At 40.1% G+C, this 22652-nt stretch overlaps 4 protein-coding genes across 6 annotated transcripts; 1 reads left to right on the forward strand and 3 right to left on the reverse strand.

Moving 5' to 3' along the window:
* Window positions 1–625: 625 nt before the first annotated feature.
* On the reverse strand, window positions 626–1608 carry LOC108609818 (seminal metalloprotease 1-like). Its single transcript, XM_018001570.2, has 2 exons — window positions 1341–1608; window positions 626–1284 (listed from the first exon to the last, which is right to left on the reverse strand). The coding sequence occupies exons 1-2, from the start codon at window positions 1585–1587 to the stop codon at window positions 743–745; spliced, it is 789 nt and encodes a 262-aa protein (XP_017857059.2). The 5' UTR covers window positions 1588–1608; the 3' UTR covers window positions 626–742.
* A 6513-nt stretch (window positions 1609–8121) lies between these two features.
* Window positions 8122–9866, reverse strand: Or35a (Odorant receptor 35a). Of its 2 annotated transcripts, XM_018001684.2 has the most exons (4): window positions 8890–9860; window positions 8729–8824; window positions 8485–8667; window positions 8122–8408 (listed from the first exon to the last, which is right to left on the reverse strand). In XM_018001684.2, exons 1-4 carry the CDS (start codon window positions 9841–9843, stop codon window positions 8358–8360), a joined length of 1284 nt encoding a protein of 427 aa, XP_017857173.2. In that variant the 5' UTR covers window positions 9844–9860; the 3' UTR covers window positions 8122–8357. The 2 variants fall into 2 exon arrangements, with proteins under 2 accessions (XP_017857173.2, XP_089320894.1); XM_089464768.1 differs by having other exon boundaries at window positions 8122–8667; window positions 8890–9866.
* Window positions 9867–15899: 6033 nt separating this feature from the next.
* LOC108609632 (seminal metalloprotease 1) lies at window positions 15900–16819 on the reverse strand. The gene is made up of 2 exons (XM_018001353.2): window positions 16553–16819; window positions 15900–16494 (listed from the first exon to the last, which is right to left on the reverse strand). The coding sequence occupies exons 1-2, from the start codon at window positions 16773–16775 to the stop codon at window positions 15947–15949; spliced, it is 771 nt and encodes a 256-aa protein (XP_017856842.1). The 5' UTR covers window positions 16776–16819; the 3' UTR covers window positions 15900–15946.
* Window positions 16820–17742: 923 nt separating this feature from the next.
* Window positions 17743–21747, forward strand: LOC108611214 (uncharacterized). Of its 2 annotated transcripts, none has more exons than XM_089464224.1 (4): window positions 17743–18360; window positions 18449–18551; window positions 18662–19670; window positions 20749–21747. In XM_089464224.1, exons 1-4 carry the CDS (start codon window positions 18179–18181, stop codon window positions 21162–21164), a joined length of 1710 nt encoding a protein of 569 aa, XP_089320350.1. In that variant the 5' UTR covers window positions 17743–18178; the 3' UTR covers window positions 21165–21747. The 2 variants fall into 2 exon arrangements, with proteins under 2 accessions (XP_089320350.1, XP_017859211.1); XM_018003722.2 differs by having other exon boundaries at window positions 17745–18360; window positions 20743–21747.
* Window positions 21748–22652: the final 905 nt, after the last annotated feature.

The raw sequence follows: 22652 nt of genomic DNA on the forward strand, positions 1-22652 counted from the left end.
AGACTCGCACCGAGATATAGACGTGTGGGAGAATACGTCTATAATTATTGGGAAGTATCCACAAACAAATACTAAATTTGAGTTAATATTAATGAATATTAAAAGTTTACAATTATTTATTTCTGATAAAATCATTTGTCATATTAATATATTTTATTGTATGTCCATATGCATGCTACTCTCTTCAATCTAATCATTTTGCTAAACTGAAATAACTATGGCAGGAATCGAACATTTGAATTTCTGAGATAGCTTCTTATCTATGCCCATTAAAAATGGAAAATGAGGGTATAATGGTTTTCATAAACTGTATGCAACTGGCGAAGGAGGCGTGGCTGATCTCATAAAGTTTATACATATATAACTTTAATTCAATCAAGACGATAAGTTTAGTCGATGTAGACGTGGGATGGAAATATCATCTATCCCTATCTACAAATCTGCAGAATTGTAGTCCAGTTGTCTTTAGTCTTATATTTGATTTTTATTTATTTTCTATTATTTTAATTTTTTTTTCGTATTTAAAAATTCTCTAAATTCCGCTGTGTTATTTGGTGAAAAATTTTTAATTTTCGACTCATCAACTGCATCTATTTGAATTTTGTTAAGTTCAAGCAACATGCTATTTGCGGGGGGTGGATCCAATTTATTTATTATTCTTAATTTGTTATTTTTGTTGTCATCTGGTAACAGACATAATTTGTTTGCATTAATCAATTTAGCTCATGTAACTCTGCAATACTCAAATTTTTCTGTGACACTTATACATAGTATTCAATTTTCTAATATCAGCCCAGCTTAATTCTAGTCGGTTTCCGATTAACTTCTCGTAGCCCGCGATCAACGGCACAATGGTCGGCTTGCCATTCTTGGAGAATCCCGTGGAGTGGTAGTGCATGATGCTGCCGTAGTCATATCCCTCGCCAAAATTTTCCACTTTGGTTTTGTTGTACTTGTCGAAGTTGAATTCCATGCCCTCTTTTATGTTCTCAAAGTTGATGCGAATGTATTCATCACGATTCCACGTACTTTGCTGATGGTAAAATCCCAAGGCATGCAAAAACTCATGCATAACAGTGCCCAGACGGAAGCAGCCTGGTTCAGATTTCTGCAAATTCAGCCGTTGTACACTGTTTTGGAAGCCCACTTCGGAGTTACAGCCCAGGCCGTCCGAAGTGACATTTACATAGTAAGGCTGATCGGGGGAGGCCTCCTTGAAGATGAGACAGGAATTCGCCTCCAGAGTCTGAATGCCGCGAAGAATGACATTACGATGTTCCTGATCTGGAAAGGGGAATACAAATTACCATACAATTCATGAACTTGAAAATAAAACTCACCAAAGTCGCTATTGATATAATAGTAGACAATGCCGTTGGGCCAGCGAAAAGTTTCATCGATCAATCCATTTCTGCCCTCGTTCAGGATCATATCGCCCTCGAAATAGCCACCTATCAACTCGGGATCGGTTTCATCAGGCACTACAGGTGCTGCATAGCAGCTTTTCATCAACACAAGTACTAGAAATATTTTAGGAAAGCTCCACATGTTCTCAATTAGATGCATTAGCAGCGACTGTTGCGACATTTCTCCTCACGCGTTTTATAAGCGGGCTTAGAACATTCATTTATGTCTTTTAATAAGTTACTCGGAATTCGTAACTGAAACTTAAAACAAGATTGTATAAGGAAACAATTACGATTATTGTAAAGCTTATATAATATATATTTTTAATTTATTTTAGAATTTCTTTTGCTTCATTGTTCATTGAAGGAATGCGTGCAGTATCAATAAATTCTATTGTATTATCCATAAGCACATGTAACTCACTTTAAACTAAAAATTTTATTATTATTGAAGTAGTTATGGCAGGAATTTTCCATTTAAATTGCGGAGATAACTTTACCAATATTGTCGTATCAGAAAATTTTCTTAGCCTAGCTTCTTTTTCAAAAGCAATTGACTTTACTTGATAAGTTTGTGGAAATTTTGAAATTGAAAATTGTTGAATATCTAAATTAAAAGAGATAAACTAATTATACGATATGTATATGTACAAACAAGCAAATATTTAGTTATATTAAAAAAAAAAAAAAAAAATATATATATATATATATATATAGATATATATATATATATATATATAGATATAGATATATATATATATATAGATATATATATATATATATATAGATATATATATATATATATATATATATATTAAATATTTATATTTATAAATAATTTAAAATTTCTACTTTTCTTTAATAATATAATTTAGCTTTTTATACTTTCAAGTCAATAAATATAGCAAATATATTGTTTTTAGCTATAGATGCGATTTGTAAATTATTATAAAACTAAGTAATCTCGAAATTAAATAAAATCCAAACAAATATGTTCATGTGAAATATTTCCTTTCTCCATATATTATGTAAATAAAGTAATAATTGCGTAACTTCTTGCTTGGCCCATATTACTGTGTGTGTTACCTGCTGCCTGCGTGACCTTTTATCAGTTGCCTTGTCACAATCAGTTGCCAAAATAAATCTGAGCATGAACGACAGCGATGCAGAGTGTATTTAATTACATTTGTCAACACAATAAACGGATTAAGTCAGGCGCTCAGTCACGGATGGAGAAGTGAGAAGACGGATGACTAAATGACAATAAGGCAATGAAATTTATCATCATTAAGTTGACTAAATATGAAAGAACTTTCGCCCACCTTGGGGAATGTGTCACATGGAAATTGTAAAAGACATTAGTGAGGAGTTATATTACTGAATATTAGACGACTGCATTTGGAATATTTATTATATCGTTAAAAGACACCAAAGAATTCGACCTATAAAGGACATTTCCTGCCGGCTAGATTTAATTATTGAGTGCATGAAATATTGTTGCCCAAGTGATTCATCTATTCATTTTTTAAAGTGACGTTAGCTATGAATATAGACGGCAGGCAGATAGCGAGAGAAAAGAGAAGAGATGGAGAGGCAGAAGCACAAGCATGAAACTGGTCTTATGAATTCACTTCATTTAGTCATTTAGTCATTTAGTCAGCCGGCTTAGTAAAAATATTTCAGTTTAAGCTAACCAGCTTTAATGGGAGACTAATATATTTGAGGTACAAACGAATTAAAATGAATATAATTCAGATATGGTGGCATTTAAATTTGCATTTTCATTTGCATTTGCAATTGCAAGCAACAGGAATCAAGTGTCTCCTCTCGGCAACAACTGAATTTTGTGAATCCTGCTGACTGTTAATCCGCAAAACAAAAAGCTTTGCAGCGCAGCCGGTAAAGGAAATGTTCGCATTTGGCTTTGCTTTGCCTGGCACTAAAAATTGAATATTTAGTGGTCGTAATTAAAAATTAGCGCACCAGCGGCAAAGCAAAGCAAAGCAAAGCGAAAGCCAACAGCCAAGAGCTGAAAACTGAAAGCTGAAAGCAATGCCCATGGCCATAATACCCGCACGAGCTTGTTATCTGTGTGACTCTCTCTGTGTGAGTGTGTGTGCGTGTGTGTGTGTGTGTGTCGTTCTGGGTGTTGTATGCACCTGACTCGTATATGCGCGTATATTTGGCTTTTTAATGGCAACCGCCAACTGGCTGCAACACGCACACACACACACACACACATATATATATATATATATATATATATATATATATATATATATATATATATATATATATATATATATATATATATATATATATATATATATATATATATATATATATATATATATATATAACGGAAGTCGTAAGCATTTAATTTATGCAGGCAACGCATTTGCGTTTTTAGTTACTACTAAAGATGGCCAACAGGATGGGCAACAGGAAAACTGTAAAGTCACAGTGGCAGAAGACAAGCCAGAAAAGCACTGCAAGTGCTCTGACTCAGATACTCTAATATGTTAAGAGAAGAGGAATATATTATATATTATATTGTCTGTATTATATATTATATTATATATTATATTTTTGTAAGAATATGGATATAGATATAGTATTTACATTGTTCGCATATAGGTTCATCATTTCTGATAAGGTATGTTTGTACTATGACGACGCACAAAGTTCCGATTAAAATAATATATTAATGACTCATCACTACGACGAGGGAGTGCTAAAATGCATAAAGAGACTTGACATTCGTAAGGAATAACAAAAAAATTGTTATGATGTATTAAGATATTATTTTTTCTGTACACCTAAGTGAGTAGATGATAAGCAAATTTAAGAAAATAATAACCAAATATAATATTATCTTAAAGAGCTTTCGCTGCACAATTTAAGAGCTGAAACACAATCACAAGCCAAGCACAATCTAAGTGCATTCAAGACTCTTTAGTGTTGTGCGTGCTTTTAATATATATTTTGAAAATAATATAAATGGAATTTAATGAGTTGAGGCGGATGATAGGCGAGCGCCTGGCCATCAACTATTACCCAAGAGCAGTAAAAAAGTCTGCGCGTTGGCCAAGTTTTTGTGTGCTGCTGCTGTTGGCTTTTACTCGAGACTCGAGACTCCAGACTAGAGACGATTCGTTGCCAGCTCTGTGCTGCTGATGATCGTTCTAATTTTATGACATTCTATTTTCATGCATAGGCAAAGTAAAGTGTGTGTGCGTGTGTGTGTGTGTGTATTATGTGTGTGTGTGTGTGAGAGTGCAGGCATAGCCATTTCATAGTCAGACATGAATGCTGCGCTTTGTTGCTGTGCTACGCCTTTGTTTGTATTGCCCTCAGGGGTAAAGTTTTTAGGATAATAACTTCCTGCGACTTTACGAGCCAAGCAAAAGCCAAAACCCAGCAGCACAAGCAACCAGCAACAACAACAACAACAATCACAACAGCAGCAGCAGCAGCAGCAATAGCAGCAACAGCCACAGCCGAGGGGAAATGTGAATACTCAAGTGCATATGAACAAAATATCTTGGAACCACACTTAAAGCGCACTTAGCGAACAACCATCTCAATGACACAAGATGCAAACATTGTTCTTGGCCAACAATTAATCTTGATGTAAGCTTGAACTTGAATGAAGCACTGAGCTTTTAAGCACCAAAAACTTTATCTTGCCCGGACAATTACTGTTTTTTAATATTAAACAAATTTAAAGCTTTAATAAGGCACATGAATTGAAAGAAACTTTTATACCTATAAAAGCTGCATCTGAATTTAAAGCTCTTTTTATTAACTTCTAAATCTACTTAAAGCCTTTTAACAAAGCTTTTACACCAAAGACTGATTTATTTATAGGAAGTGATGCAGTGAATCTCATGAAAGCTTTTAGTATGTATATGCCCAACTAAATCTATACAATTAAAATATACACTAAACATATACAAAATCTAAAAATTTTTAAAAATCACTTTGAAGCTTCTGTTACAGCTCAATGCTTTAAAAACGCACTTACAACATAAAGCTCGATTAACTTGTGCTTGCAGCTAATGTCATTCGCACACAAAGCTAAGGCAAATGCCAAGAAATCAGCACATTAACACGATGGAAGCGAGAAACTCTTAGAGATTCGCACCCGGGAAAGCCGCAGAAACTTTTGACGTTGAGGAAGACCGCAAGGACAAGCAGTGGGCGAGGGCGGTGCGAGGTGAGCATTAAAGACGCAGAGATGCTACTACATCCATGACTCTGGGCATAATCTCAGACATAATTACACACAGACAAGCAGACAGGCAGAAGGACAGACAGACGGACAGACAGACAGAGCCCGACAAATGCAGTCTCATATGAATGGGGCTGCCTGCCGGCTGGTTACATTTTTGCTTTCTATCTTTCTGCGATTTATTTGTTGTAGCTGCGTTTTCAGTTCCAGCGAAAGTTACATTAATGTCGGCCTTAAAGGTGCCACAGGTTGGGCGCGGTCGCAGTGTGACTTACACGTTAAGTGGAATTCGTTTCGAAACTTTGCGTCAAGCAACTGCTAAAAGTGCATTTAAATTTAATTAAGCATACGAAGTGTCTGCGCAACTAGACAAACTGTGAAATACTCAAATACTCTATAAATATATGTTACGGAATGCAATACATATGTACTTAAACATCTAATAACAATGAATAATTGATAAGAAATTGCTCAGCAAATTATTAGTGGGATTTAGTTTACCAATATATGTTACAAAATATATTCAAATGTTATAAGTGACTCGCTTATTTAAGAAAAATATTCGCAGCATATATATTTCTCTACCTTATATAAAATAAGAAATACAAAAAATATATATATATTACAAAAATTAAATTGTTTAATATATTTGGGTTTATTTACCAAAAAAAAATTCCCAAAAATATTAAATTAATAAAATTGTGAAACTATTCAGCTAATGGAGTTTGCAATTAAAACTTTTGCAGACGCATAATTTGATTTAACGCCTGACTCTGACTCTCTCTCTCTCTCTCTCTCTCTCTCTCCCCCTTTCTCTCTTACTCTTTGTCTGTCTAGTTTTCACACTCCATTTCTCCTTCGTTCCTTCTCTCTCTCCCTCTTCCTCTCTAGCTATTTTGCTCATGGTGTCTCTGCAATCAAATCAAAGTTAAATGAAGCCAAAAGTTTCAATGTATGTGCAGCATTTTGAAGCATTGCTTCACACACACATACACAAACTCTCTCTCTCTCTCTCTCATACACACACACACTCGCACATATTAGCGCCCACTATCTGCCATCCATTTGGCATTCTGTGGCCCGCAGGCCGCTTAATACGCGGCTTCTAAAACTTTAGGCACAATATCGCTAATGATAATTACAAGCTAAAACTTTTGCAACATTTGCTAGTCCTTTGCCACTTGCCACGACCCACACACACACACACACACACATGCCCACTCACTCACTCAGTGTGTTTGTTTAGCAGTTGGCACCACCAAAGCATAAATATAAAATATTTCACTGGCTTACCCAAAAGTTCAGGAAAATGTGGAATTTACCAGAGAATATTAAAAATATGCCAAAATAAAAATAAACGTATATAAACGGTAATATATAATATAGCGGATTTTCCCGAGTGACCCTCTCATTTCTTGCTAACCAAGTTTTTAATTTTAGATATTTTTTGGATATGTTTATATTTTTAACAAATATTTTTATATATTTTTATATATAGATTAATTGATTTTCCAGCTTTTATACATTAGAAAGGGTTACTTAAAATAGATAGAGCACGTTTTTAAATTAAAAACATAAAAATATATTTAAACAAATATATTTAGACAGAAATCGATTTAATATTTAATATATATTTATAAATACTTGTATATTATGCTTATATATTATTATATAATTTTCGTATAATCTTATGTTAAGAAAAAGCTAAGCTAGTGACATCTAAAATAAGTAAATACTTTTATTAATTTTAGATATATATTTTCTAGATGAAAAGCAGAAAAAATAAGTTAATATAATATCATGTTGTATATAAATGTTCTATATAATTAAAATGTACTCAATAAACTCATCTGTCGATAGCAGTGCAATTTCTGTTCATCAAGGCTATAGAAATTCTATTTGATAACCCCAAAGTCGTTTCAAGTTTAACTACTTCGACAACGAACGTTAGTCGAACAGCTCTATTTCTGCTATAAAATATCCGCCGCAAATGAAGTGCAAATTAGCTACGCGTGTGAGCCGGTGCGGTATTACTTTTGACTATCGTGAAGCAAGCCACAGCCAGTACGACAAGCACGATGAGCCGCCGACTTATCAGTGGGAGCGAGCGGGAGAGAGATACTCGGATTTTTATGTGAAAACTTTTATTCATTTGATGGGAAAAACTTTAATAGATTAATTAAGCAAAGCGCTCACATTGCAGGAAATTGAAACCGACAAGAGAAAGAGAGAGAGAGAGAGAGAGAGAGAGAGAGAGAGAGGGAGAGGGAGAATTTAAACACAGCAATTGAAAGAAAAAGTGCAAGATTTATGACAAAGGCTGTAAATCAGCTGCCTTGGAGCGCTTCTAATTTCAATTTCGAATGCCAAAGGCGAAAGTTTTTGACAGCTTTTGGCAGTTTTTGCTGAAATCGTGAATATTTTATTGCCTATTTTCGGGCAGATGCACACGCTTAACACAGAAACACATACACACATAAATATTGAGTGGCGTCGACAGCAGGCAGCGATGCGCGAACATCGCCTTTTATCGATTTAATTTAATTAAAATTAATTCAGCAATAATTGACTTTTAATATGCAATCATTTGTGTGAGAGCACGGTGCGATATCTCCTCTGCGAAATACCCGATTCTGAAAATTCGCATTATGCATCATTAACAAATTACGATTTATTAAATTGTGCAGACGCTGATAGCTGCAATTGAGGCCAGACGCTCAGCGCATCGATGTGAGAAACGTGAAGTAAGAGAAGGCGCCCTGTAGTATCTGCAAAGAGAGGGAGAGAGGCAGACAGACAGACGGAAATGAAATAACTGTAAGCAGAAAAAACCAGCGTGCTTACCTTTAAAACTGCCTGCAGGCTGACTCGAAAGTATTTTAAGCCAGTCATATAGTAAGTCCTGCAATTCAGTTCGATTGAGAGCGCAACGAGCTTCATGAGTCGCAGATTCTCACGCGGATTGGTGGAGTAGTAGATCACCTGTTCCCATTGCGTTTGATAGTACATGGTGCTCAGACCGTCTGTCTGCAGAGTGAGACTTTGAATCTTAATTTCAAACTCAACTAAGACCATCTCTAACTCTTACCACATAGGCCAGGTCGGAGCCCAGCTTACCCAATGTGAGCAGCTCTATTGTCTTGGCACCAAACCACATCGGATATATATAATTGCCCGTTGGGCTCTGTCGATTATTTAAAAGCAACTTGAATCAACTCTCAGCTGTCACACCCACACACACACACTTACCACAATCGTCTTGAAGCCCAGGGCGCAGAGCAGGAGCGCGCTGCCTGCGAACATTGCGAATACGCGTACCGTGAAATGCGCCTCGAGCTGCTCTCCAAATCGATTGAGGGCCACGTTTTGGCGCAGAGTTTTGACCAGCAGCTCGCGCAGCTGCTGTGCCATTAGCGGACGCTGTCGGACGGCCAATATCTGCTCGATGGCCGCGTCCATGTCTTGCTGCAGCAGTGTGTAGCGACTTTTTAGGTGGGTGAGCAGCTCGCAGAGGAGCGTCGTCTCTCCGAACTCCGCCGTAGCTATGATGACACCCACCCAGACGCTGCTCAGGGTATGGGGAACGAATAGGTAAAGTGGCTCAACATCGAAGGCCGGAATCATGGGATATACAAATTCCTTTTGCCTCCTAATCAGCATCATGATAGGCGCTATCACATAGCCAGAGACGGCCAAGACATATAGGGAGGCAACCAGTCGATTGGGTAGCAGCTTACGCTCGATTTGCCGAAAGAGTTTCGGCTGTGCCCGACGTTCCACATAGATCGAGGCGAAGTACGTTTGCAGCAGCTGATGCAGCTCTTCCCTGTAGAGCAGAGCATGCAAGGAGCGCAGCTGAAACTCGAAGAGGATCAAGTAGGTGGGCATCCCGGTCAGCAGCGTGTCCAGATTGTTGCGCTGCGAGCGCAAATATCGCAGCTCAGCGTCGTTATGCAGCATCAGGACCAAGCAGCCAATCCAGGCACAGACGTAGTCAAAGCGACGCCAAAAGGTCGAGGTGGCCGCATCAAGGGGCCAGAATATGTGACTGTAGCGGTAAATAGTCAGTGGCCAGGAGAGCTCCACTCTTCGGCCATCAGCCAGCCGAGGCACGTAACGAACCATAATCCAGACTATAAGTGACTCTGAAGCAGACATTGGCTTATATAGTACAGTATCAACACACACACATACAGTAGCCATACGCTTGAGGGACTTCGCTGTTGACAGTTGGCAACTTTTTAATGAGCTCTCCCATGCGTGCAATGGCTCAATTAAGTTATTAGCCCAAAACAGAGCAACGGAAACAGTTCAAACTTTAACAACAATTTTGGCTCATTTGCTATGTAATCGTTTTGTCCTCAAATATTTGAGCAGAGTCTCCCACTTATAGGAGTACTGTTTTTAATAGCAGAAGCTGATGATGTTAGCTTAAGTCTAATTGATTTCTAGCACTTTACTGGAGTTCCTTGATCTTCATTACTTGGGAATTGTGAAATATGTTCCTTATCCTTAAGTGATCAGACCTGGAATAAAATATTTTCTTCATTTATATAACACATTATATACCTTTTGAATTTGAATTAAAATTAAACAAAAGAATAAATATATTTTCAATCATGGAACTTGGGGTAAAAGAAAAACTTTTATAAAAAATTTTATTGATTTTATTATTATTTAAAAATCTGAATGATTATATTTAAATTATTTTGTTTTATTTATTGGCTAATCATATCTTCGACTATTCATTAAATATGAATGTTTGTATTCCTGAGCCATAATGTTTGCTCAAATATATTATAATATATGAAAGGAATTTTTTAACTAGAACTGTTTAAATAATTTTCTCATTATAGAAAAATCTTTACTCTTAGTTAATTCGTCAAAATCCCTTCAAAGAATATATGTGCTTGATTGTTTGATTCTTTACGCTCTCTTGGCGCAACAGCAGCGATCAACCAAACAAGATCATTCTCTCTCGCTCGCACCCTGAGGAAGAGACTTCAGTTCTTTTCATTTTTGCTTTCTCCTGAGCACCTTGCCTTCAGCTATTTGTGTGCGGCTCTCTTCACGAACGAGACACGATTGGTGTTCGCTCAATGAGAGCAAGTGAGCAAATAACGGCAATCGCATTCACACTCAATACACCTACGCAATACGATATGGTTGCCGTGCTCACACTCGCACACATACTAATACATGCAAAAGACCTTTCGCTTTATTTAACTCAACCGAACGGAGAACCGAAGTGAAATAAAACTAAAACAAAGCAGCTGCGAGCCGATCACAAGCGAACGCGTTGGACTCGAGCCCGATGCCATTGGCGGCTCTTTGAGTCTTTTCTCAGAGTTTGAGTAAAATACAAGAATTGAGGATATTTTGATTAAAACATAATGATAACATATCATATACTCATATCCATTAAGTAAAATATATTATGAAGCCTCTTCAGCTAATTGCTCAACTTCAATTTCAAACCCAGTTGTATTTTGATCTTCCACGAGCTTCCACACAAAATACCAAAGCAATCAGCAGCGCTGCTTCAGTCCAGCCAACACCATTCACTATGTTTTCAAGCTAATATTGTGGAATGTAAATCCGATGCCTTAACGCCCCCAAAGGCAACTAAGTCAACGCTCTACACTAATCCCCTATGTGTTCATTTAGTTGGCGCTGCATAAAAAAGTCACTTATGTAAGTAATTCATAAAAATCAATTAACTCGAAAGCGCAACTTTTGCACCCAGCAATGGCATTACTTACCCTTGCTTTGCTGTAGCACCCCTCCACTCCACTCCACTGCACTTCACTCCACTTGACTCCACTCTGCTGCAGCTGATGGCAGTCTGACGCATTTGCGGCTTGGCATCTGCAGATAGTGGCAACAGTTTGTGTTATGAATATTTTAAGAGACCGTTAAGCAACAGAGACAAACAGCGCAAACAGCGGGAAAAAGCGACAAAACCCAAGTCCGACTTCCACTCGCCTCATCCAGCCCAGAGTCCACTCCACTGGGTCTATGTATGTGTGTGTGTGTGTGTGTGTTCAAAGTCCAGTTGGAGCTGCAGTTTGCTCGCCACATTCATCTTAATTTCCTGTCACGACAATGACAACGACGTTGCCGCTGCTCAGACCCGGCACGCTGTACGCCAGTCGGGCCAAGAGTGCGTGTGGCAACAATGAAAATCCGTAGAAAAAAGAAGCCCTCAATTCCACCTCTGCTTGCCCCAGCCGCAGTCCACAAGCAACTGATTTTTTTCTAGCGCTTTTCAAGCCTTTGTGGCAACTGTTTTGCAACAGCAACAGCAACAGCAGCAGCAGCAGCAGCAACTGTGTCTAGTCCGTCGTGCTCTCCGTCCGTGGGCTTTGTTTTGCCATGTGGCATAGCGTGGTGCGAGTTCATTGCGATGCCGAATGCCATCAAACGGCAAAGGGCCAAAAGCGTTTCTACAGGCATCCAAAACGGCGGCATAAACAACACAAATGTGAGTTAGCCATTCGCTGTGTGTGAGCGAGAGAGCAGGGCAGAAAGCGTGTCTGTGTGTGTATGTGTGTGTGTGCGTGTGTGGCAGCCCCCCTTTTGCCATTGTGTGCGATGCTATCGCGTGCCACAGGATATTGCACTCTAAGCCAGTAGATGGCGTCATGTAAAGCTGGACAACATCCGATTAAAACTTTACGATGTGCGTGTATCCCAGACGTCCCTCTGTGTGTGTGTGTGTGTGGGTGTGTATGTCTCTGCCTGTGTATGTGTGCAAATGGAAGTGTGCTTGTGTGTGCTCGTTGGTCAGCAAGTGGATAAATTCTCATTTACTGCTCTTTTAAGCACGTTGTTTTTGTCGCTTTTTCTTTGCCTTGCTTGGCAGCTTGAAATGCTCTTACTAATGGTGGGGCATGCGAGTTTTTTGAAAGACCTTAAAAGTCATTAATATAGTGCTTAATGTATGAAGCTTTTCATTTTAATTGTATTAACTGCAGTACACTGAACTTGAGGAAACAACAGGGATAACATTTTTATAGCTTAAGACTCGAGAAATATAGCCTATAATAATCTTGAAATTGTAATAATAATATAATATAATAATAAATATATTATTTTATAGATATGTTTAGTAATATATTTCTGAAAAATAGGCATTGAGATGAGGCCGAAATTTTGAGTTTGACTTCAACTTTCCTCATCGAAGTTCCATTTGTCTCCATTTGTCCATGTTTCTCTATTCAAACAGGCTTACTGTCTCTCTATCTTTATTCATAGCTCTCTCTCTCTCTCTCTCTCTCTCTCTCTCTCATAATATCTTTCCCCTTCTCTGTACCTCTTTTTCCCTGTCTATCATTCCCTCACTCTTTACAGCTCTCTATCGCTCTGTCTGACTCTCTCTATCTCTCTCCCACTCTCAATATTTCTGTCTCTGTTTTTCACTCTCATTCTCCTTCTATCCTTTTCACCATCACTGTCTCTTCACTGTTCTGACTTTATCTGTTTCTATTCAACTTATAAAAAACTACATAATGATAATTTTTTTAATTAAATTTAAATAATTTTTTTTTTTTTCAATTTAAATTCCATTGCTATGTTAATTGCTAATCAGTGTAGTGTATTCAATTGTCAGCTGTCAGTCGACTGTTTTATATTTTTTACTAAATGTGCATACAGCTGCCGCTGCCGTTGCTGCAACGCCCTCTGTTGGCTAGTTTCAGCATGTGTGTAAATTGTCCCCTCGTAATGGGGCTGAGCGAGGCTGTTGCTGCTGCTGCTGCTGCCGCTGCTGATGGGGCGGGAGGTTAGTGTTTGGGGCAATAGCGCGGCATGTTAAACTGACCGCAAGCATTGTTTATCATTAAGTGCGGCCAACCGCCCACCCGACGGCTCCTCTGCCCGTTCGCCCTCACTCCTACTGGAGCTCGGCTGTCTGTGCGTCGAGTGGCCATGGCCGGGACTCTGCTGCCTGGGCCGACTTGCTGCCACATGTGGCACATGACATATGTGTCAGAGGGCTGTGCGTGCCAGCGGCTCTTCTTTCTTTATTTCTTTTTATTTTTTTTTGCCCGGCCAACTGGCCAAACATGTGTAGCGCGATTTCATCTTCATGTGGTAGCTGCTGCAGCTTTCGGTTAATGGAGCCGTTAGTTAGTCGCAGAGCCGTCGTGTCAACCCGAAATCCAAATGAAATACTTAGCTTAAAGAGCTCAAGCATTAAATAAGGCAAATCGAATAAACTGCAAAGTTTTTTGGCCAACGATTCCCTTTGTCCTGGGGCCCCTTTACCCCGCAGAGTGCAGCGAGTGCATGCAAAACTTTTGTAATTAGGAAGCAATGTCGGTCATTAGCAGAGCGAGGCGACTGCGGAGTAGGATGCATGGATGTGGGCGGTGTGGGTGGAGGGGGCGGTGGGAACGGCAACTGCTGCGGCTGCCATTCAGAGAAGATACCACAAAAAAGCGCCAGAAGTCAAAACAATAACGCAAATGTTCAGTTCGACCAAAAGGCAAAGGAAAACTCACTCGATAGCCACGAACTCGAAATGCGCTTTATATTCCACTTATAGCTAAAGCTGATGTCATTTCAGCTTTTTTTCCCGTCACATCTAGCTTTGTTCAAGATGTGCTTGCGTTAATATTCGAATTATGGCTAAAGCAATTAAAACACTGATGCAATTTCAGCATTTTTCCCGCTAGATTTGGCTTATGTGAAAGTCTGATTAAGACAATAATATGCAAACAGCATTAAGCGAGAATTACAAATTTTTAGATAATTAAAAATTTTATTTTCACAATTTTTTCTTAATTTTGTAGATATATTTCAATAATGTGTTAAAGTTACAAGTCAGTTGTTTTTTGGTTGCCTTTCCAGCTAGATCTGGCTGTTTGTGCTCTGAAAAGAATTTGTGCACGGCTATAACAATTTTCATGAAAATATGCATTTCAGAGATTTAAAAAGAATTCAAGTTTTATAAATTATAATTCATATGAAATTTCTCTTCTTCTGCCAATCAATCTCTGATGCAGCACGAAGTAATCCCATGTAGGAGCCATTATGCCCGGACTCAAGGCTCTTGAGCACCGCAGCCAAACAAAGAGCTACTAAACGAACTCGGGCGATGGCGCCCAACATTTTGGCTAACAATACTCTAAATAGAAATTGCAAAAAGTCAACCGAATGGGGATGGGGATGGGGATGGCGATGGGGGATATTTGGGGGCTGCTTTTGTACAATTGGACGAGCATCAAACGTAATTTTAATAAAGTTTGAATGCAAAAGTTTCTGATTTGAAATGCATATAAAAGTTAACTATTTCCGACGCTCGCTGCGAACGAAAACTGCAAAAGCTGAATGTGTGTAAAAAGTTTGCTATTTTTTATTATTTTTTGTATTATTTGTATTTCAAGTTTCTTTCTTTCGCTCTTGTTGCACTCGCCGTGGCGATCGAGGGCCGTGTGGAGAGTGGACGACAGACGGCCACTAACATGGCTCGAACAAACAGCGGATGTGGCTGGGCACTGGTCGCGCCTCCTCCTGCCGAGAGACGCCGCGACGCTGCGTCGCGCCAGGTCATGGTCATAAATTAAAGGCAACAAACCGACTGCGGAAGTAAGTCGCAAACGAACGAACGGCGAATGCAAAGACAGCGCTGCTGCTGCCACTGCTGCTGCTGCTACAGTGTGGTGCAGCGTGTGCTGTGGCAGCGTGGTCGCAGCGCCGACAAGTGGATTTGTGGCCATTACATCTTGAGCCACACAACCGACTGTCCGGCTCGGACAGCCAGCTGAAGCTGTGCGGAAGTGCAAGCTGTGCTGTTAAGTAGCCTCGAGTCAGCCGCTGCCTCAGCTTCAGCTCCAGCTTCAGCGTCATCGTCGTCGTCGTCGTTGTCCTGGCTAACGATCAACTCGTAATAGCTAGCCCCGGGCCGGACTTCGAAGTTTTTTCGTGGAGCAACTGACGCTGGATGTAGATGCAACGGATGGAAGTGTTTCATTCCACCAGCGGCAACTGACTTCCCCTCACACTTACTGCTACTCCTGCTATCTCGCCCTCGCTCTGTCTATCTGTCTTTTTCTGCATCTCTTCTTCTTTTCTCCTTTTGGATTTGCAAGGACTTTTCGTTTAACGTTTTCTAGATATGTTGCCTTGGCATCTGACTTGAATATGCATCTAGGAGTGAGCTCAAGTGCTTTCATAGAGTATACCCGACTAGCAAATACCCTGTGTTTGTTAAGCCTAAGCTGAAATTCTCTTACTAAATTATGCGTCTTGTAGCATGGTGGATAATACTCTGTAATGTTTTATTCACATATGAACTTGCCATTTACACCTGCAACGGGCACTTGTACATGGTGTTGAGGCGGAGTATGTCGGCTTTGCTCAACCCAAGTCTTTGGCCCATTTGCTGTTGACCCTCGGGCTGCAGGGCGACAATTGTGGCTTCGCCATTCTTTGAGAAGGCGTTGCTGCTGTAGTGCAGAACACTGCCATAGTCGTATTTGACATCGAAGTTCTCGACTCGGTCCGCTTCGTACTTCTTGAAGTTGCCCTCCTTGCCCTCGGTTATGTTCTCCTCAACAATTTTCACGTACTCATCGCGATCCGTGCTGCATTGCTGATGATGGAAGCCCAGAGTGTGCAGCAGCTCGTGCTCTATGGTGCCCAGTCGAAAGCAACCGACGTCCACGGCGGCCGGCTTCAGCTTGAGGGTCTGCTCGCCGCCGCGGTAGCCAACCTTGGAACTACAACCAGTCTCCGAGACAGTGATGAACACATAGTCCAAAGTTTCCGGCGGAACCGGAACAAAACGTATGCAGGAGACCAGTTCGATGCGTCGCATTCCCAGCTTAATATGTTCCGTTTGCTCAGAGTCTATGATAATGGGAGTATATTGAAATCGTGAATGGAATATCTGAAGTGCAACACCTACTGAAGGCCTCGTCTATCTTGTAGGGGACTGTGGCATTGGCCCAGCGTCGGGCCGGGGCTATTTCTCCATTTCGTTGAACCTCCACATCCATGTCGCCCTGGAAGTAGCCAGCCGTAAGCTCCGGATCAACTTCCGCCTCCTGCTCCCTGACGGGTGCCCCCCAAGCGCCCAAGCAAAGGCAAGCGATTAGCAGAGGAACAAAGCGTGGCCGAGCTGCAAACATTTTTAACTAATCCGTTGAGCAGCTCACAATTGCCTAATTGGCCCACAAATAACATTTTTGCTTGCAAATTATAAAAAAAATATCTCAAGCTTGATAAAGGTAATCAGCTTTCGATTCGCTACTTATTATACCCTATACATGCGGTGCTGCTGGAAAGGGGTTTATTGATTTTATGCAAAGAGAGGAACATTTTAAGCTTTTCTTATTCTCATTATGTCTTAATGAGTTATTTGTAGATGTAATTTGTTCATTAGGTGATTTCTCGTCATTTCTTCATTTCATGAATGAAACTGTTTCGAAATGCCAAAAAAAAAAAAAAAAAAAATTCCTATTTCAAATACCTAATTTACACATTACTCTTTAACTATTTTAATTGAACTGTGATTGGCCAAATTTCTTGTATATTACGTGATTGGCAACTAGCGATAATTTCTGCTGTTGTTTATTTCCTGTTCTTTCATTAATTGCTATTACTAGTGATTGAGTATAAGCTAAAAAAAATAAAAAATTTGATACTATTTATGTAAATATTAATTTATATATATTTTATATCGTATATGCTTAAAATATATAAAAGCTGATGCGCCTATATACTCTTCACGATCTATAATATATTTTAATATTTTTGACATCTGAATAATTTATGACCATACTCGAGGTGTGCAATATACATATTTTTTTTATTTTTTTTATTATTATTATTTTTTTTTTTTCTACACCCATTTTGTTTACAGTCATATGATTGATTAGGAAAACCCAGAAACAATTTCTAAATGATAGCAGTGCGACTTTGTTTATTTTCGTTACTAGAATTTTTTTTAGTTCTTTTATGTAAAGAGCATTTGATTATTATATGCTATTGAAGACTATCGTCTAATCAGGCACAGTGTCATCTCTATCACAACACATCTATGCATCAGCGATGCCTTAACAACGGGCCTTTCCAGTCGCTCACCTGCGTACAAACTTCAACCGCTAGTCCAAAATTTGATGGCAAACAAAGCAGCCGTCGGCAGCTGTTGTAAAGCACTTGCTTGCATTTGGCCCAGCTGTATCGATAAGCACCGATTCGCTTATCTTATCGCACTGGAAGACCGCGCGCTACTCTCCGCAGAGCAAGGTATATTTGTCAAGCGATGCAAGTTCGTTAATTAACAGGTGTGGCGGACGCATAAGCTCAGTCCACTGGAAGCAGCGCCGCACTTAGTCACGACTCGAGGAGTGTGGAGCAAGTTCTTCATTCAGTTATTGTTGGTCGACAAACGTGAGGTGTTTCCGAAATAGAATTCCCATAGATAATAGATAAAGTGAAACGAAAAGAAAAGACAAAAATAATACGCAAGCATTGCAAAATGTCCAGCAATTGAACCGATTTCGAGCAATTCGAGCCCAGACCCCAACCGATGGCCCTGCAATGCGTGATCAAGCCAAAAATGTGGCTGGGCCTTAAGCAAATACTACTCTATGTGGGTCTGCTGCTCTGTGTGGTGCTCCAGGTGTGTCGCAGCAAGACCCAACTGCAGCTCAACTGCCCCACCGTCTGCCAATGCGATCTCTATGCGCAGCGCAATCGAGCGATCTGCAGGTGTGTGAATTTAAGCATTTTGTTCCACTTTCATTTATGTATTACTTATCTTATACATATACATACTTTCATATATACATATATCTAGAGCCAAGCGCTTGATAAGCGCCAGCATTGACATGCCCAAGTCTGTGGAGCTGCTAGACCTAAGCTATAATGATATCACCAACATTGACGCCGACTGCTTTGAGGTGAATTACTCAGCTGATGACAGCTCTGACTAATTGAGAATATATACATATATATACTATATATGATATACACTTATTTACATTGAATTGACTCCCTTTCATGCCGACAGAGCTCTGTGCATCTGATCAATCTGACGCTGGCTCACAATGCCATCCAGACGCTGCATGTGAATGCATTTGGTGAGCTGCGTCGCCTGCGCTCGCTGGATCTCTCCTACAATCGCTTGGAGCAGCTGGACGAGCATCTGCTGGAGGCAAATTCGCATCTGCTGCACGTCAATCTGGAGGGCAATAAACTGGCCAGCCTGGGGTCCGGGCCGCTGTTGCGCAGCAGCTCGCTGCGGTCGCTCAACTTGCGCAATGCCCAGATCAGTCAGCTGGGCGTGGAGCTGTTGAGCGCGCTGCCCCAGCTGCGGCAGCTGGATCTGGCACAGAATATGCTGATTACAGTGCACATTCATGTGTTCCATGCGCCGCGCTACTTGGCGTCGCTCAACCTGGACGAGAATCCGCTCAACTGCGACCGGGCGCTAATTAAGGTCGCGACCTGGCTGAGTTTGCGTGGCGTCGCTGTCAGCATGAGCGAGTGCCTGGAGGAGCGGCTGCCAACCCATCCGCTGGACGTGCAGGCGGATGGCGATGTGGAGGAGAGCGGGAACGCCTCACTCGCTGAAACACCGCAAATGGAGCGCATGGAGCATGTGGACAGCGACAGCATCGCGGATGAGCCCAAGTCGGTGGCCGAAGTGTGGCGCGAGCTGCCCGACGACTCGGATTTGGATGAGCAGCAGCTGCCGGAGCAACCGGAGCCGCAGCCCGAGGAGCAGCTATCAACGCTCATCGATGTGTGCGAGGGAAATCGCGAACAGCTCTGCCTGCGCTATCGCAACTGCCTGGAACGCGTCAGCCACGAGCTGCTGGCGGGCAGCGCCGGGCAGCCGCCCGAGCTGGTGCAGAGCCCCCACACCTTCGACGAGGACGATGTGAAGCTGGCCTTCGCAGTGGGCGGCGCCACCGGCATCTGCATGGTCATTTTCATAATCAGCTTTGCCCTGTGCATTAAGAGCGGCTGCGAGCTGCGAAAGAAGCGACGCCAGACCTCAGCCAACGGAGAACCATGTGAGTCGAGTTGTGCATAATATAGCCAAAGCTCTGGCGTTGAATTAGAGCGATGTCAAAGCGAGACGAGCGGCATAATTGGTTAAGTAGCTGTCAGTTAGCAGAGCTACAAGCTTACAGCTGGAATTAATATATCAACTATCTGCTTTTATTGGCTAGAGTTGGAGTATGAACAGCAGGATAAAATTTATAAATCAAAAAGCTCCAAATTATAAGAAGAAGTTGCAATCATAGCTGTATGCAAAGTTAGTCAACAATATTTATTTATTTATCATAGATTAGAATATAATTAACTTAAAAAATAACTAACAAATTAATTCAGCTCAGTCAACATCAAAAGCTCAGTTAAGCGGAGCAAAGCTCTCCGCAGATTCACTCTGCTTTGCCCAGCTCAATTCGCAGCAGCTATTAATTACGCTCAAAGCTTAAAGCTTTTCTCTCTTCAGTTTGTCTTCTTTTTCTATGTGCTGCAGTTACTCACACCAAGCTCACTCATGCTCAAGAGCAAGCTTGGCACACACATACACACATACACACGTAATATTGGGCTGCGCTGCTCACTTATAATTTATTTTCTTTGATTTCGTTTCTTTACTCACGATTTGCCTTCAAGCAAGCAAAAGCTTTTGTATGTTTGTATGTAGTTGATCTCGCACTACATTTAATTTGCCTGACATGTTAAATAATAATTAACTCATTAACGGAGAAGACGTTAGTCAATCTCATTAAAGTTCGAGTTGCCCAAAAAGTTAGCCAATTGCCAACAAAATTTGTTAAGCACCGTTAACTTAAAACAATTTCAAAAACCATAAATCAATTATTTTGAAATTATAATAGAAATAATAGATGACTTAGAGTATTTGAAACCACTATCCGCTTGCTTTGCTTCTCATTCGACTCCACAGGACTTCCCTTAATGCCTCTTGATACCTCAACAAATCCCGCATATTTTATGCATATTTGTTTGTTTTTGCATTTTACCGCTTTATCAATCCTGCCTAAGCCCTGCATCAGCTCGGCAACCGTTCACTTGAAACAGCTCAGTGCTAACTCTGCTCTTGCTCTCTTGCAGCCACAGTGGAATCGTTGCCGCCGCAGCAGCTGCCCACGATTCATACCTGGTCCCCGCCCCTGGTGCCCACGCGTAATCCGCGTCGCTCCAATCCGCAGCGCACACGGAATGCGCCGTCGCGGGCTCTGGTCCGCCAGCCCTATGGACCCGATGACAACTTTGTGTCGCGTCTGTTTGGGCGTCCGGCCAGGCATCAGTACTATCGCGCCATCAACCAGAACACGGCGACACTAATCAGACGTCTGAGTCGCAGTAATCTATTTAGCACTCGGGATCGGGATCAGCCAAGCAGTCCAGAGACGCCGCCAGCGGCCACAGCGAGATTCTACACAGATGTTGTGGAAGCTGGCGCAGCGCGGCCGGAGACTCCACCACCCAACTACGGCGATGTGGTGGTCATTGAGAATTGTGATAGGAAATAGAATAAATCAAGCCTCCAACGAGCTCCTTTTAAGCACACACACACACACACACATACACACAGAGCCATACACAAGCAGTAGGCATTATAAAATAAATCTTTAAGCACGACTTAAGGCGACGTCTTTATAGTTTACGACAGCCTGCCTCTTCTTCATCTTGTTATTTTACGTCTCTTCTTTTTGCTTCATACCAAAATATCAATTGGGGATTCCTTCGGACTTTTCTTTTGTTGGTAGCATTACTTTTACACGACTGCAACAAATCGCAATAAAAACTTTTGACAAAACTATCAAAGTTGGCACACAACGGGCACAGGAAGAGACTGCGAAATTGCCACAGCCAAATCTGCAACACGCCCCTCAACACCCATCACCCCCGCCCGAAATTCTCTAAAAAAAAAAAAAAAAAAATGTTTCAAGTAGAAAAACTTTACACACTCAAATAAATGCAAGCGTGAAGCGTGTGCAATAGAGGACAGGAAATGAAGCGGGTGTCGCCCAGCCAGCGGATGTGGCAAGACAAATCGAAAGCTTCACAAAAGAAAACAAAACCCAAAAAAAAAAAAAAAAAATTTTATATATATATAACAAAAACTATAAAAAAATAAACCCCACTGCAAACTGCGCAAAACCAAACAATTTGCACTGCAAAAGCAGCCAAAGTGTCTCAAAAGAATCAACCGCTAAAACTAACCAAGCTACCATTAAAAAATATAAGAGCGATCTGCTCGAGCATAGCCGACTGGTAGATACTCTGCATGTTTGGATTCTATGCAGCCTTAGAGTCATTTCATGGCTTATTTATTCATTTTATTATAAAACTGCCTTAAAAATTTTACCTCTATGAACACAACTTAGCTATATTAATCAATATGATATTTGTGTATGACATTTTAGTGTGTTCAAATATATTTTTTCTAATTTTGACATTTATTTATAAACATACATTTCTATATTCATTAAAGGCTATAATTACAAGAAAATAAATATGGTAAAATTATTTTGGTTTTATTTTTTAAATTTTAGTATTTTAATATGCATGTATTTTAAAAAATGTATATTTTTATGTCAATATATTATTTTTATTTAGCAATTGATTAATTCTGTATATTTAATATTAGTTAATTTATAAATAAAAGAGTATTTAATAAAATATGTGTTTAATTTGTTTTTGAGCCCTAAATGTTTATTAAACTTTTTGTAATTTTTCTTAAACAAAATCTTAACTACCATAAGTTAATCTCATATCTAAGCCCATTTTCAACAAATACATATAGGCAAATGTAAAGTTAGAAAAATCTGCATTAAAAAAAAAAAAAAAAAAAAAAAAAAAAAAAAAAAAAAAAATTAAAATCAAATGAAAGATTTTCTTTAAAACCTAAATGAAGATGTCACAACGTAAAAACAAATTTATAGGTCAGCCTGTGCTGGTTTCTAAGAATATTTCATCTTTCAATGAGTGTCGGAATTTATGGAGAAATCTATAGG

Source organism: Drosophila arizonae, chromosome 3 (assembly GCF_054131065.1).
Source record: "Drosophila arizonae isolate 15081-1271.41 chromosome 3, UAZ_ARI_1.0, whole genome shotgun sequence".
In the NCBI taxonomy this organism is placed as follows: domain Eukaryota; kingdom Metazoa; phylum Arthropoda; class Insecta; order Diptera; family Drosophilidae; genus Drosophila; species Drosophila arizonae.

Bases quoted from the DNA above. Each gene is read 5' to 3' on its own strand.
- LOC108609818 (XM_018001570.2), bottom strand. From the start codon at position 1,587: ATGTCGCAACAGTCGCTGCTAATGCATCTAATTGAGAACATGTGGAGC. The intron at 1,285-1,340 runs GTGAGTTTTATT...TCCCCTTTCCAG, and splicing joins TTATATCAATAGCGACTTTG to ATCAGGAACATCGTAATGTC.
- Or35a (XM_089464768.1), bottom strand. From the start codon at position 9,843: ATGGCTACTGTATGTGTGTGTGTTGATACTGTACTATATAAGCCAATG. The intron at 8,825-8,889 runs GTAAGTGTGTGT...AATAATCGACAG, and splicing joins TGGGCTTCAAGACGATTGTG to AGCCCAACGGGCAATTATAT. The intron at 8,668-8,728 runs GTAAGAGTTAGA...CTCACTCTGCAG, and splicing joins GCTCCGACCTGGCCTATGTG to ACAGACGGTCTGAGCACCAT.
- LOC108609632 (XM_018001353.2), bottom strand. From the start codon at position 16,775: ATGTTTGCAGCTCGGCCACGCTTTGTTCCTCTGCTAATCGCTTGCCTT. The intron at 16,495-16,552 runs GTAGGTGTTGCA...CCATTATCATAG, and splicing joins CAAGATAGACGAGGCCTTCA to ACTCTGAGCAAACGGAACAT.
- LOC108611214 (XM_018003722.2), top strand. From the start codon at position 18,179: ATGGCCCTGCAATGCGTGATCAAGCCAAAAATGTGGCTGGGCCTTAAG. The intron at 18,361-18,448 runs GTGTGTGAATTT...ACATATATCTAG, and splicing joins CGCAATCGAGCGATCTGCAG to AGCCAAGCGCTTGATAAGCG. The intron at 18,552-18,661 runs GTGAATTACTCA...TCATGCCGACAG, and splicing joins TTGACGCCGACTGCTTTGAG to AGCTCTGTGCATCTGATCAA.